This window comes from Phalacrocorax carbo, chromosome 12, assembly GCF_963921805.1.
Source record: "Phalacrocorax carbo chromosome 12, bPhaCar2.1, whole genome shotgun sequence".
In the NCBI taxonomy this organism is placed as follows: domain Eukaryota; kingdom Metazoa; phylum Chordata; class Aves; order Suliformes; family Phalacrocoracidae; genus Phalacrocorax; species Phalacrocorax carbo.
Genome location: NC_087524.1, coordinates 525,081 through 540,897, shown reverse-complemented (window position 1 = coordinate 540,897; position 15,817 = coordinate 525,081). Strand labels below are relative to the sequence as shown.

The window sequence follows — 15,817 nt, the reverse complement described above, 5'->3', positions numbered from 1 at the left end:
GCAAAACAAAGGGATTTAGAGACTCTCTGCCTCCCTGATACTTTTCCGTGGCAAACGTTCTGGGATCCCCATACAATTACCTGCTGCCATTTTGATTTCTGGTTTGAACTGCAGTATGGTTTATATGAATCTAATATTCATGGAAGATCCCAGACTGGTCTGATCTCAAAGCCTGAGTTCATTTAGCACCAATTTCAAATAATACAGGCTGCTCTCTTGACCCTGTCTGCCAAAACCCTGGTCACGAGCTGGCACATTTAGGAGTAAGTATACAGCTTCATTCAAGCTGACGGGGATCAACATAATGACTCCTACAGACTATAACAGTCTGTGACGCCTTTTTAATAGTCATAATAAAAATGCACTCATTGCAGTGGAGGTCTGTAAAGCCTAAACATGCACTCAGGAGGAGATGGATCACCAATTCATTCCACCTCTGGCAGTGAAATCTATTCAGACAGCTGTGAACTGTAGCCCTTTCAACCTGGCCTGAATTCAAGATACAGATCAGAGATAAAAAGCTGAGTCTCCAAATCCCCAAATGACCCATTCATTAACCTTTCTGGTAAATGAGACATCACCTCTTCCTGCAGCTGCAGCGTGCTGCAGGGAGCACATGGCTTTTACTGCGCAAAACACTAGTCTTAGCTACAGCTTTTTTCAGCTATTGCTTCTTGCACTGCAATGGCAACATCCCTCTGCTCTGCAAGGTGCTGTAACTGGCTGCATCTAGTCCAAATACCTGTGGTGAAGCTGTCATGCTGCGGTTAGGGGAGAGGGACATTGGTGGGTCAGGATAGTCGATGGCATTCTTGACCACTGGCCGTTTGAGCACCTCCACGTAAGTGACAGGGAAGATGCCTTGGCGACTGGTGCCAGAGATTTTTCCTTCATACCAATTCTCATCCACTCGTCGAATCAACATGATCCTTTCACCCTATGGGAAGGAATAGTAATGCAGTCCTGACATTAACATATTTAATCATTCCAAAGCAGATTACCTATTTAATCTTGCTGCAGCTGACTTAAAACAATCGGTGGCTCTCAGCCTCCCCTATTTCCCAGTTATGTGGTCCTAACCCTAACCTCTTTGTGAGAATGATATTTTTCAGTTCAGAGAAGGAGGAAATGCAAATCTTGTGGTGCTGAATTGGGCTGCACCCAATGCAGAGTCAGTTATGCTTACTCAGTTATGCTTACATTTTCAAGACCCTACTTCCTAAAGCCAGTTAAAAAAATGGAAACCAGCAAGGAAACCAGAGACCACGAGACTCTCAGGGGTAAGAGGTGTACAGGGAGTATGCACAGGCCTGCCGATTAAACTAGGTTTCTCTATGCTCTCTCCTATTTTGCTGACAAATGAAGTGACTTCCAGATCCTTAATATAAACTGCAAGCCCCACCTTCATGTATAATTAAAAGACAGACAAGATCTAATCTAAGCATCAAAACAGAAAGCTTTTTGAGATGGAGAAGTGCTGCTACTTAATCTAAATATGGCTGACTTTGCTCTGGACAGCCACTACACAACGCACTCCTGCCCTTTCCTCTGCAGCCAGGTCTAGCCAGTCACTTCAATATCGCAGAATCTCACTTGCCTGCGCTCAGTGATTTGGCTTGTAGTATGAAGGAAGGCAAAGCCAGTTTCCTTCTTTTCTATGTCACCATTCTCATGTGACTGTGTGCATCTCCACTGGAGAGGATCAGACTGGTGACACATCACCAAATATCTAATTTGCCTTGCAGACCTAGGCTTCCAGCACTTGTGCTCAAAGTATCTTCTCAGCTAGCCGTAAGGAAGCAATTGACACTTCTTGATTCAGCCTACTGCAATACTCTCACTACAGTTCACTACATAATGACTATGGAGTAAAAACATGGGTGTTGAGAAGGAATCCTTCCTGAATACAGAGTTCATCTCATTGGAGCTTTCATTTAGAAATTGCAAGTTACTAGTGTTAAAAAACTTCAGCATTTGTCTGAATTCAATTAATCAGCACAACAAAAGTCCTACCTTTCTGAAGGACATTTCCACTTGGGTATCCCCATTGAAGTTGAACTTAGCAATAGCATCTCCGTATTCCAACACTTGCAGCGGTGATGGCTTTTTGGGCTGAGCTTTCTCAGCCGGTGGGAGGAGCTGGAATGAACAAACAGAATCAAATGAGTCACATTCAAAAAGCCCACAAACTGGTCACTGGCAGAAAGGGAGTGGTGGGCAAAGAGAACACCTGCAAGGAAAGCAGCTACCTCTATGTAAGATCTTGGGAAGATGCCAACTCTGCCATGGTGTTCGCCTTCATACCAGTTCTGGTCAATCTGTTTGTAAATGTAAACAATATCTCCTTTTTGCAGAGGAAGTTCCCTGTTAACAATACAAATACTCCATCAGAACTTCACTGGAGAACAGACGTGTTCTGTTTCTGTCCAACAATCCCTAGGTACCACGGTCTGCATCAGCCCTGTTGATGCAAATCATGCTCCACCCAAAATGAAAGCTGTACGTTGAGAATTACCCCATTCACACTGTGATGTGCAGAGACTCTCTTGCTCTTTGGGCATCCTGTCAAAAAAGCTGGCCTATGAGGGCCCTATAACCACCCAGCCACCAGCAGCAATGGAGTCAAGCTCAAACAAAAGATGGCTGCTTTCCACGTTGGGTATAGTGAGCAGTGCTCAATTCCTGTTTTGAAACAGGTCATATAACAAGTGCCTTCCAAAGAGACACATGATTTTAATGGAAGCTAGTTTGCTGGTTAGATGAACACCCTGGCACACCAACGTTGATCCTGCAGTGACTACACTTCTGGTCAGCCTGTGGTTGCGCAACCACTGACCACAGGGGCTAACCATTGGCATTTCTGCCTACAGCCTTCAGTGCTAAAATTATGAATGTCTGTAGGTTGAGGAACTCCCACTGTGGGCAGCTTGTCTAGGCTCTTAAACCTACCACCTGGGTCCACACGGGAAAACAACCAACTCAGGCTTTCCTAGCACAATTTTCACAACCTCTCCCTTACTTTTGTCTGGCACCCTGTTATGTTCTGCTCAGGGGACACAGAGTTACACCTTACACCTGCCTCAGTTTTATTACAGGTGCTGGGGAGATAATGTGTAAACCATTACAAATCATCACCTGTAGAACTTACAACAAAATATTCCCAGGACATTAGCACCTGAGAAGAAAAGCAGCATGCCTTCACTGAATTCTGTTCTTTCTTCCCTCCCTGGAAATGTTAGAAAGAGAGCTTCTCCAGGCTCCTGCAGAGGGAAATGCCTTCCAGGCCTTCTCTTCACAGCAGTGCTCCCCAAAAAAGATGAGTAATGCTGTGTGATTCACCCAGGGTACCACAACAGGGCTCAGAGGCACAGCAACGCCACCAGAACTATCCACTGGTGCATCCACAGATGCCAGGGGAGCAGTGACCACTCTGTACGCTTATAGGTCCTGAACTGGGAAAATCCTGGATCAAGAGCCCATCTACATGCTTAAAGCTAGGCATCTGTTTAAGTCCCTTGCTGGCTTTGGGCTATGCTTAGCACAGTGAAAAGGATGCTGCTGTTCTGTATATCTATGTTTTTCTGACCATCTGTATGGCAGATTTACACAGAGAGCTACTAACACAGTTCTTCCAGCTCCTAAATCGGAGCACAGCCAGGGATGTCACACAGGGGAATCCCTTCCATTCCCAGCACAAGGGCAGTGACAGAGCCGAAAGGTCTCACCCAGTCGTCCTGCTTACAAGGTGGGAGAAGGAACAGCAGCCAGGGTGCTCTTCCATGGCTCTCCCCACCCTCAGGGCAGAGCGCTTGCTTGTTCCAGTAAAGAATGTGGGTTTGCCCTAAAAATCACATGGGATACAAATGCACTGAGAAAGAAGACATTTTCCCAAAGGTCCTTTAGAAGCTGTGACCTGCCAGATTCATATTACTTTTCCCTGCCTTACTATGGACACCTTTGCTTGGAGCTGCTGGAAAGACACTCCCAAAACATTAATCCAATTGCACAACACTTCATAAATGCTGCATCCTAAGGGGAAAAGCAGAGGAAGAACACCCAAGACAGTAATAACAAGCTGTACTCACTTTAGTGTCTGTGCTTTAAAGTCAAACTTGGCTCTAGCAGGTCTCATCTAGAGATTAAAAAAATCAACACATTAATAATTAGGTTTTCAACCCTCTTCTGAGGAAAAGCACCCAACTCTTCTATAGCTAACGTTAGTCTGGGGAAGAAACTGAATGCGGGTATTCTGCTACAAGCTTGTGTGCAACTGGTACTACAGTCCAAATATGGTGGATGGGTCTCTCCCACCAGAGCAAAAAGTGCCAGCTTCTGGTACAACAGTAATTAAGAGCTCTACAGAAAATGGATTTAACAGCAGTAAACTTTTAGATGTGACAAACCCCACTGAGTGAGAGCTGCTCCAGTAACTACAGTTACTGGGGCTGTAGGACCAAATTTCCCTTGACATGTGAATGGAAAAGCAAAATTTACTAGCTGAGAAAGAAAAACAGTAGGATTTTATTTGATGTGGCTCTTACTGATTTTTACCTAGCCCTACTGAATCCTGCAATGTGACCCATGTACTCTGTATAAATTGACAGGAAAGAGACAAAGGTGAGGAGGAAATACGAATAAATTAAGCACGCCTAAAGAAATGTCTTCAGTGGCTCTAAAGCCAAAGAGGACGTTGACAGCAGGCCTAGTCTTCAAAGCTTGATTTACCTGGATGATTTTCTAATGGCCACCAAAATATTCAGACAATTTAAAAGCCATTCTGGTAACAGAGCGTAAAATAAGAAGCACTCATATTCATGTGGCATCAGAACGTTTGAAACTACATGAAGGGCAGACAAGTGTGCTGCATGCACCTGGTGACCACTTCACCCACTGCCGCTGTGCAGCACCTAGAGCCTCAGCAGCAGTCCCTGAGGCAGGAAAAGGCATTTGGCCAGGACACCTGGACTAGCATCCAGCCCTCGGGAGAAGTGCCTTGGGCTCATGGGAGAACCATCTACCTCCTCCTTTGTCTCTTTCGGAAAGACCGACCAGGTCGTACGCAGTGAAACATGCTGAGACTTTTTCCAGCGGTTTCTAAATGACATTAAGCGTCTTGCAAGAGGAGAAGAAACAATCCATTTCTTAAAAAAACCTACGAGATAGTCACATGACCGGGCTCAATAGGACATGAAGTGTCTAAGCATAAGGCACAGAACAGAAGACAAGGTAGCAATATGATGCAAAAGATGTAGAATGCCTTTGATTCACTAAAGGTAGCTGATATTTAAAGGCATGCATCACAGGTGTGCACCAGCAATTCTCAGCAGGCATGCTTTAACATATACAGCTTGGTATAGAGATATCAATTAATCTACCAGGCACAAGAGTCAAAGCAGATCTAAATGAAGCCAGAATGGGAAAGGGGGAGGTGGAAAAACAAAACAAACCAAAACAAACGACATTCTCTGAAGAGCTAATGTCGGCCTAAAGCACAACGTTGTGAGAGGCATATGGCTTTGGGTCAAGCAGCAGACTGAGGTAACTGAAACAGACCTCTGACCCAGATTTCCTCTTTGCTGTATCGTCTACATTTAGGAGGTCCCCAAATCGCTCATTAGTGATAAACTGATGGTGCGTTGGAATAACCCCTGTGTGCCTTCTAGCTGCAATATCAGCTTCTTCTTGCTCACGTTTAAGCCGTCTCTGGTCCTCTAAAAGTTTCTGCCATAAAATTGCATAAAATGGGCAGTAAATCATCTAGTTAAAGGCATTCAAAAGCTGCCATAAATGTGACTTAAATAAAATTTCTGAGGTCCCAGCAAATAGCTGGGATTATACAGTTCAACATAAAATACCAATTCTAACTACACAATACCCGTTCGTTTTGCAAGTACATCACCGTTACGGCATAACTGAAATCCGGCTCATACAGAGGATCGGATACAAAGCCGATGGAAGTCAATGAGGAGTTGTTCTAAGTTTTGGCCAGGTCCTGGGAGCTTCTAAAAAGGTTGCTGGTAATGCAGAGGGCTGACAGAACCCCCCTTTGACCAATAAGGATTTTCTCTCATTGACTTCCAAGAGACCTGAATCAGCCCTGCAGGTAAGTTCCGAGGCACCAAACTCCCCTGCGCTTTGCAAGGAGCCTGGGAGAGTGCCTAACCACCTCAGCTATCAGGTTTTCCCATGCTTCATTTGGGCTCACGTAATACACTTAGTAAAATAAAATAAACAAAGCCCAAATAATGATTTTGGACTTCTGAAGCCTCTGGCACACTGGTGGAAACGTGCATTCTTGAGTATCTGGGCAGAAAGATTCTTCCACCTTTTGGGGCTGAATGTAGGCTGAAGTGTTCAGCTCTGTGCTAACTCATTTGAAGCCAGCAGGTCTTAGTGAATTCAGAGTGTTGCTCTGACATGAGTTTTCGTGCTGGATTTTGGAAGTGGGGGGATTACCAACTGTTTCAGGGAAGAAGACAGCAAAAATATATTTTCACACAGGAATTAAGAGCAGGTTTTACCATATTTCAAAGCAGTGCTGCCCAGCCATTCCAAAAAGGACTGCTACATTCTGTCATCAACAACTTGAGACACCTTAAAGAAATCTAGTTTGCACCAGGGAGAAATTTCACACTTTCTGATAGCTTAAAGTATCTTACATTTGCTGTTCAAAAACTGGGGACCACAAGAAAAATACTGTTCTCACCAGTTTGATTAATATCGACTCAAGTGGCTTGCTTGGAGAACAATAAAACCTCAACTCACTTACAGAGCAACCATTTCACCTTTATCTGCAAGTACTGGGGTGTTGTACCACATCTCACATACATCTCCAACCTTTTCACATTCTTTAAAGCCCCCAAATATATAATTTTGTGCAATTCATAAGAACTATCAGGCTCATTTTAAACAAAAGCTAAACTGGACTACACATTATACATTAAATCAGCAGCAGAGGTAGTATCAAGATTAAAACATACTAGTTCCAGCTTGTTGCTCTAACTTCCAATACACATAGCCATGGACATAGAAGCTGTCCTTATATAAGGCTGAATGCTATATTTCTTGTATGTGGGGCTGCTACAACGGTTATTAGGCCATAAAGGAGGGCATTACCTCTTTATCGTCATGCCGCCTGCGGATAATTTCTTCTGGAGTTTCCATGTAATCAACTGCTGCAAAATGCCTTGGTGATTCTGAATCTACTTCGAAACAACATAAGGAAGTTAAAATACAGATGGATTTATCGAGCATAACCAGAAAGGAAAAAAATAGATATTTTTAAAACAATTTGTCTCCATTACGACAGTAAGGATTCTCAATTGCCATTGACCAAATTGCCGATCACACATTGATAATTTATCCATTTTCATTTTTTTCCCTTTTGGGCTGTACTTGTGAACAAAGATCCAAAAACAGGGAGAAAATAACAGTACGGGAAATAGTAAAGACATAGAAGGACTTTGTGAAGAAAAGATTCGCTGCCATCAAAGCATGATTTGGCATGTTACTGCTGAGGAAAGTTTAATACATACACACGCGTGTGCGCGCACACACACATACAACTAGACCTTGAGAAACAGCTTCTTAAAGCAAATCATCTGGGTTGTTTTTTTTTTTTTATATTCCCATGTGTGCAAATTATATAGGACTAGTAATATCTCATGTTGAGATTCTTGCATCCCTGGAGTTGCTTGAGAGACAAACTGAACCCGATGTGATTAAAAAGGCAGCGGAAATCGTTTCTCAGAAGTGCAGCTGTTAGCAAGTCCTGAACAAAAACGCTCAGCGAGACACGCGAAGGACGTTAGACACACTAGGGGAAAAAACAGAGAGTCAGGGGATGCAAAGGCGGGGAGTAAAAATGCAAGGGTTGAGGAAGAAAAGGGGAGGAGAAAGGAAAGGAAGGAGACAGGTGAAGGGACACTGGTAAAGAACACAAAAAGCCACCTCCTAGGTACGTCCCAAGTTCACTTTGCGGGTTGTTGTTTGTGTCCAGGCTGTGACAGAGAGCATATGGAACAGGGTTCCTATTGTTTAAGGAGTCAGGAGTGTCAGCCCGGCCCATGTAGCTATCTCGGCTAGATCCCATGGTGGGGAAGTAGCTAAGCCTCTCCACAATCTCAAAGGAAGACAGGCGCCTGGGGGCTAGCGGCCTGCTTCTGGAACACAGTTGGTGCTGGGAGTGGTAACTCTTGACTCCTACGCTCCCCTGCCGCTGTATGGGGTCGTCCGAGTTCTCGGGGCAGGGCACTGCTGGGCTTCCCTGGCAGTCTGGGGGTGGAGTCCCGCAGGATCTGTGCTGGAAGGGCTTTTTCAATCGGAAGGGAAGTGGACTCATCAGGTAGACGTTTCTGGGGAGCATGTGTCTGTCCCCACAGACATCCCCTTTGGAATGTGGGTTCCTGGAGGCCTGCTGCTGCTCATGCCTTCGGATAGTAGTGAACCTGGTGTAGGAAGCTGGGCACGTGCCTTTGCATCTGTTGATTTTATGCTTCTGAGGCCCATTGAGGTTGCTGCTGCTGCCGCCGCTGTCATTGGATGCATTTGAGAGGAGATCTAACTCATCCGTGCAAGCTGAAAGCGTGTCCATAGGGATGGCATCACTGACATCCGAAGCTGTGTCCTCCACGTTGCTGCAGGAGTGGGAGGATTTATCTGCCAAGCTGGCAGCATCCTTCTCTTCTTGGTGTGCTTTTGGCAAATCCAGAAGAAACTCTGCAGAGTAGGCAGAACTCAGACAAGTTTTAGACTGGAGAGAAGTGGTGAATTTGGTTTGTCCAGTGGAAAAGTCAAGCGAGGGCATTGATCGGGATCTCTGGATCAGCTGCTCAAAGGCACTGATACGGGAGGAAACGGTGTGTTTGGGGATCTGCTCTGAACCCTCTCGACTAAGGCTGTGCTCCATCCTGTCCTTTGCTTCATTCTCAAACTGAAATGCAATATCCCTCACGCTGCAGGAGGAGACTGTGCCCAAATGGATTCTGGACCGGTTGATCTGGTGCATGTCTTTATACAGCATTGTAAACTCCATCCCACTCTTCCTGGAGGCAGGGAACAGGTAGCCTTTCCTAGAGTTGGTGCCATACTCCTGCAGGCTCATGTTACTGCCGGATTTGATGGCATACTCCTCCTTCGACTTCATCAACATGTTTTCTATGCTTTCCCCTATGTCTACCATGAAAGCTTTTTTATTACTGAACAAGGCAATGGAGCTACGAAGGTTTTCGCAGCTTTGAGCTCTCTCATGCGACAGCAAAATACCCTTCTTGTCCTGCACAAGAGCAGCTGAAGCTGCTAGTTTGGGTTTGAATTTAGAAGGGAGGATTTCAGTAATGCAGGCTTTTGCAGCTGATAAGGGCTTCTTATGTTTACATGCGTGACCTAACATACCGGTATGACTAGTGTTAAAGGTTCGGCTATTAACTGAAGAGGGTGCAGTCATATGAGCATTCCCACCTTTACGATCCACTGGTAAGCATGCAGAATAAAATAAATACAACCTGTTAGCTTAAGTGCTAGAAAGCTACTGAGAAAGGAGAAAGAACATGCTTGGGTTTCATAAAATGCACTTTAAAGAAACAAAGTTCCAAAACATAAAGAAAAGCAGGAAGAAACTGCACAACAAGCCACGCTTACAGTAGGTGAAGTGCTGCTAACATATCTAAAATGAGAGGCTTGGCGAGAAGCAGAACTGGAGCACTTTGAAGGTACCCTCCTAAAAAGTGCTACGCATCATCAGCTTCCAGGGAAGCTGCGGCACCATGGAAAAAGGCAGCAGAACCGTGGGCAGGATCAGAGTGTCAGCAAGAATGCAGAGGCACTACCACTGCAAAAGCAACTCAGTACCAAGCCTGTAATCACACCTACTATGGTCTCACCACAGCGCTTGCCAAACAGTTTATTCCTGGGAGGGAGGAAGCAATCGGCAGCTGACTAACACAAGCAGGCCACGTCTGCTGGCCTTGCCCAAGAGCTGCCTGCTTAGAGATTCCCCATGCTAGGAATAAGCTGAGTGTCCTTCAGACAATGTGGTTGGCCATGTTTGCTTTAAAAATCAAGGAGTCAGATCAGGACATTTTTTTTTAAAGTCAGATCCAGTCTGAGTTCAGCTTAGACTGCAGTTTTTAGGTCTGTTTCCGATTTGAGTTCAAACTCAAATGTCAAAATAACCATTCATATTCAATTGCAGTTTGGGGAACAGTAACTGTTTGAACAGATTTTTTTGTTCAGATCCAGTTTGACTCCCTGCCCTACAGGCCTGACATAATGCTGAAAAACAGCTGGAAGACGGAGACATAGAGACCTTTTTGGTGTGATGTACTATTTTTAAGGAGAGCAGTTCAGAAACCAAACACATCCCTTCCCTGGTCCTCTCCCCATCTCAAGCCATTTTTAGGTTGAAGCTGGCTCAGAGACACATTTCCCAATACAACTCCCTAATGGGAGTCAGGCTCTTCCTTGTCCTAATCTTCTAGAGACCCCATGATGGAGGGAGGAAAGGGGAGGAGATGTAGCAGTCTCCGTTGCCTTGCTCCCTCAGAGCCTGCGCGGCATTGCCGGGTCACAGGGTACCATGCATTCTCTGCATGCCCCTCGCAGGCAAGAGGCTGTAGAGCACGTGGCCCCAGATACACCAGGGTAGCCAGGCCAGCAGAGCTGGTGTGGCCTGCTGAGATACTGCGGCAGGAAGAGCAGAAAAGGCAGGGAAGGGCTCTAGCATGGCAAGGCAGTAGGAGCATACGGATAGCAAGGCCAGCCTGAGCAGCCTCGAGGAAGAACATGAGGGTGTGGGGTGTGGTTGAGGTGCTGGATGGAGGGAGCTGCTCCAGTTGGGAAGAGGAACCTGGATCAGATAAAGGGGACATGAAAAACATTGGCCAGTGTGGGCTGAGAGAAAGAAGGAGGGAAAACTGGGGATGGCAAAGAGGAAGGACAGAGAAAACCTCAACTAGCTTGAATAAGACTCTAAACCCTGTAGCAGTTTGCCCCATATCACCTGGCTTTTGACACTGCAGAACGGCGAGGCGGTTAGTGCTGTGACAGCTTACCTTTTGTGGAAGCAGAGCTAGAAGGTCGCTTGAGACCACTCAGCCCCTGGAACGGGATATCTCCACCTTCCAGCACACTCTTGTAAATCTGCCTTTCATTCTCCAAGCCAGCAGGGTCCCCCAGTGCTGGTTCTGACTCCCTCTTCACTGCATGGTAGTTGGGTGAATATGTGGAGCTGGAAAACACAAGGGGGAGGGACAACAGTGGGTCACTTCTGTTTGCTGAGAGGTGCATGCAAAGTAAGAGAAAACCACTCTTATGAACCCAGAATAGACTGTGTATAAAGAACTGGTGCTGAATTAAGAGGTCACGAATACATTGTGATAATGCTCTAGGTTTGGCACTGTCATAGCATTCTCCACCTGAGGGTACTCTCCCAGCTCAGTCCCCCAGAAAACAGGCAGCAGGAAAGCACTCCTCCTTTATTTTACAGATGAGACATCAGAGTAACAGAGCAGATGCATGATTTGTTCTCAGACACAAAGGAATTCAGTGGCTAGCTGGAAGCAGCACAAATATCTTCCAGCTCCCAGTACGCTCTACCTAAAACACTAGCCATGCATGTCCCCTGGTTACAAAGCGCAGCTGCTCAGGAGTTCATCTCAACCAGTTCATCCACCAATCAACCTTATAGTTCAAGACTCCCAGAGCAATTTCTCAAGCCCGTCAGTAAAAGACCATGCAGAGAAGCAATGGTATGGGGCTATATACACCACTGTTTTAAACGCCAAAGAAATTTCCAGGCATGCACAGTTCTGCTCAGCTTTGCTTCAGGCTTCCACGACAGGGAATGAAAAATCTTGGACTCTAGGTCTACCATGCAGATACATAAACAAAATGCTGCTAAAATGAGTACAATTTTAATTTATTAGGCCTTTAAAGACTGGACGTTTACTACAAATCCCTTTTCCCAGTCATGGATCTAAGCACAAGTATGCCCCCTCCATCTTATTTCTAGATTTCACTGTTTTCTCTCTGAAAAAATAACCAGCAATGCCATGGCACAAAAGGCCCTTCCAGGTACAAAAGACTTGTGCTGAGCAATCAGGTAGACAATGTTTTCCTAAAAGCTAAGCTCATCTGATACTAGTTCTTGTGCTCAACCAGGCTCTTCAGAATAAGATGCAGTCTCCCACAAAGCTGTTTTGGGGTCCAAAGCATGACTTCTGGAAAGTTTGAAAAAATAAAATAACAGCACATTTGCCAATTCATGGAAACATTCTGAAAGCTGGTCTACATCCTGATGTCCAGGAGTGATTCAAATTTATGCGAGTATGGAAATGTTTGTGGTTATGCCTGCTTGTTGTGGATAAATTTGAACACGTATCTGTTTATTTTTGCATAGACACTGTACTCATGGGGTAAAGAGAAGGCTTTCAAACACATTGGAGGGCTGGCTATGGGGGTGGAATTACACAGCGGCTGGATCACAAAGAAGATTTGAGTTTCTGGACAAGGAAAACCAGGTCATATGCAGTCCCATAAATTGCTTTCTGGAATAAAGGCTCATGAGAAGCACCGTGAAAGAGAAAGGGAATACGGTCAGTTTTTCAAGCTAGGCAATGCTCAGACAGACCCATAGCTACAGAGCTGTTGTGTATTACAGGGGTTATCCCAGTGCCGCTGTCAGGTTCTGGAGGAAGCCCTGCTGGTTGCTGCAGGGAATAATGACTGCCCTGAGGTCCCTCACCCGGGAGGTAAAAGCATCATTTTAGCCTAGTTGTTAAAAACCAAAGGGTTAAAATGATCCTCCTTTGGGAATACACCTCGGGGTGGGGAGAAAGAGAGGCGGCATTTAGCAGAGTCCCTTTACGGGCTGCTCGCTCATTAGGGCCAGCAAGCACGACTGTGGGGGCCAAGGCAGTCTGCAAGATCAGAATCAGGCAAATAGGGGGAAGAGCAACACTGCAAAAAAGACAATAAATTCCAGGTATCTTTTCTCCCTGCTCTCTAATGGCAGGGCAGGGAAGAACGTGCAGCTCCACCTGGGCCTCGCTGTTACGTCCCATTCCCAGCCTACTCAGGCCGCTTCCCCTCCACCGGCTCAGGTGCCGGCACTCCTGCGTGCTTCGTGTGGCATCGCAAGGGGCACAGGCAGGGCTCCCATGGGCAGAAACCTTAACCGGTCTTTGGCAAACATAAGCTATTCTTTTATGCTAACCTCTTGAGATTCTGATTTATTTTATTGCTCACTCCTTACCAAAATAAAACTAAACAGTCATAGGAGCAACCAACAAAATGCAGCGGAGTGCTAGTTTCCCAGCAGAATGAACACAGACAGAAGGGAACGGAGCTGAAAGAAGTACAGGAGACCTCTGAGGCAGCCCCAGAGGGGCAGTGAACACACATGATATTAATGGGTGCCTGGAGAAGAACATGCCTTCCCTAACAAACCATCCATGCAGAAGGGATCGCTGTGCTTATGGACGGTGTTAAGCATTCAGTCCAATTACAAGGAGCAGCAGGTTTGCAGTAGGGGCTGGCTCCATGGCTCGAGTAACTCAGCACAGCTCAGCATCTTGCTCTGGGTATTTTTTTTGTGTTCCTCTTTTAAAACAAACCAACTCCGTGCACAACTTATTTAGACAGAATATACTGTTTATTACATATTCCTCCAGAAAAGCAGTGCCACATTAGATCTTTGAGAAATATCATTGCTGCTACCACTGTTACCATCCTGGAAGCTGGAAAATTATTGCTTTCCACCAACAGCATCCTTTTGATCTGGTGTGCATAACTGGGAATATCTAACGGGATCCAATCTACCATACATGTGTAACAGAAACAAACTTTTTTAATTCCATGCAATAAAATTACTTGCATGACAGTCAATTTGCAAACTTCATCAAGATGGAGTTAAGAGTCTGTTTTGTTTGTTTGTTTTTTAAGTCACCGCCTAGCACAATCAGCTATTCTTACCTAGACAATGCAATCACTTATGTAATCACTTCAAAAATCATTCAAGATCAACAAGCAGATATTGTACCTGGACCCATCTAAACCACGTGTATAGTTCTCATGGTACATGCATTTCTTTATCACCAAAAAATAAAGGCAACCCATTTCCAACACCGTAAACCCTGTTCTACGTGACATCCGATTGCAAAAGAGACATCAAAAAGCAATTGGAAAACTTACTAGGAAGAATGGTCTGTGGAAGTTTCCAGAGGAGTAACACCTGCTGTATTCTGCAAAAGTCCAAACAAAGGAGTCATTGGTACACACTTACATATGAGGAGAAAGAAAACAGCTTGCTTAAGTAATTTTCCATCTATTGCTTGAATATTAGCCTTTAGGAGGCATTGAGGTTTAAGTCTAAATGCAATTTAAGCTGTCAATGTCTTTGCAGAAAAGCGACAATTTTCCTGGGTTCCTTCAGGGCAGTGACAGGTTTTTAGCACAGCCAATGCCTTTTCGCAGCACCTAGTCTTTTGTCTGCAAATGAGTCACTGTGAATAAAGCCAAAAGCGAAAAGAGATAACCAGCTGGGCCATGACCAGGAGACACATGCTCATAATTATTTCCCCAAGCTTTTTCCCCAACCGGTCACGGCCCGCCTTTGCTTTAAAGGTATATTACATTTCTGCAGCACAATACATTCCTCAGCATTCAAAAGATATCAAAGCACTAACAAGAAAAGCAACGTTTCACTGCAGTTTCCTTACTTAAGAGGAGCAATGCCAGCTGCACAGGTTCAATAGCAAAAGCCAGTTCTTATCCACTTGCTTTAAATCCATCTAACACTTCCTAGACACATTATTTTAAAAATTGAAGGCAATTCTAGAAGAAATGCTCTATTTGGTGTCCCCTCATCTATCTGAGGATTTCTACGTAGGAAGGAAAAGCAAATCTTGGGTTTGAAAAAGGAGCTTTTTCAAGTCTTGATGAAATGCCGCAGCTTAAAAAAAAAAAAAAAATCAAGAACAGAAAAAAATAGAAAAAATGGCGTATTACCGAATTAATCTATCATTTCATGGTTCAGGTCCTGCAGACCCTCGAAACAGCAGCAGCAGCTGACCTGCCCTAGCAGGCCACGGCAGGGTACAGCATAAGGAAAATTGTGTAAAATCTCTTGGGAATATCCAAATATTGGGTAGGTGTGAGCTCCTAGCAGAGAGCAGGGCTTGTATGAAGGCAGCGTAGACGGCAACACGCTTGAAAGGCGCGAGATGATGAGTGACGCCAACCAAGAATTTTAAGCTGATTGCTGCTGCCTATTCATGTGAAAAATAGAGAGGGTTTTTTTTTTGCAGACACTGAACTCAAAACCCTAAAGGGGGACGGGGGTGGGGGCAGCCGAAAGGGGACAGGAGAGAGAGGAAATCACTGTATCTGAAATGGATTTCAAGCCGGATTCTCAGCATCACATTCTATTATTTCTGACAGCGACACAGCAAGCCATGCAGTCAGAACGGTCAGAACCATTATTTATCCCAACCTCATTTAATAATCATCCAGCAGTGAACAGATTAGAGCAGAGAGTTTGGAAACAGGCATTGGCAGCATGAAATAATAGGAAATACCTTCTGTGGCTTTTTATGTGGTGCTTTATAAAGCTTCTCCATTTTTTCTAAATCTGCCTCTAACTCAGTCTGGTAGAGGTAGAGGTCTTTTTCTAGATCAGTCTGGTTAAAGAAGGAGAAGAAGAATGGGAAAATAATGCTTAGGGTTAGGGGAAACAAAAGGAATGTTAATTTTGAAAAAAAAAAGCGAGCCTTTTTAATTGAAAAAGACAAAGATGGTATGGACAATACACAGAAATTCA

The 15,817-nt window shown here is 44.8% G+C and overlaps 1 protein-coding gene across 21 annotated transcripts in view; it reads right to left on the bottom strand.

The window, feature by feature from the left end:
* The window catches only part of SORBS1 (sorbin and SH3 domain containing 1), a 218,975-nt gene that overhangs the window by 14,407 nt on the left and 188,751 nt on the right, over window positions 1-15,817 (bottom strand). For 9 of the 21 annotated variants that reach the window (XM_064463620.1, XM_064463619.1, XM_064463621.1 and 6 more), the window contains 9 exons: window positions 15,576-15,677; window positions 14,191-14,240; window positions 11,052-11,227; window positions 7,117-7,202; window positions 5,554-5,721; window positions 4,086-4,132; window positions 2,250-2,364; window positions 2,014-2,139; window positions 743-937 (listed from right to left, as the gene is read on the bottom strand). In XM_064463620.1, coding sequence (XP_064319690.1) covers window positions 743-937; window positions 2,014-2,139; window positions 2,250-2,364; window positions 4,086-4,132; window positions 5,554-5,721; window positions 7,117-7,202; window positions 11,052-11,227; window positions 14,191-14,240; window positions 15,576-15,677 — 1,065 coding nt within the window. Of the gene's footprint in view, window positions 1-742; window positions 938-2,013; window positions 2,140-2,249; window positions 2,365-4,085; window positions 4,133-5,553; window positions 5,722-7,116; window positions 7,206-7,950; window positions 11,025-11,051; window positions 11,228-14,190; window positions 14,241-15,575; window positions 15,678-15,817 lie in introns of those variants that run through there. The other 12 variants (XM_064463610.1, XM_064463611.1, XM_064463609.1 and 9 more) reach the window with 3 other exon arrangements.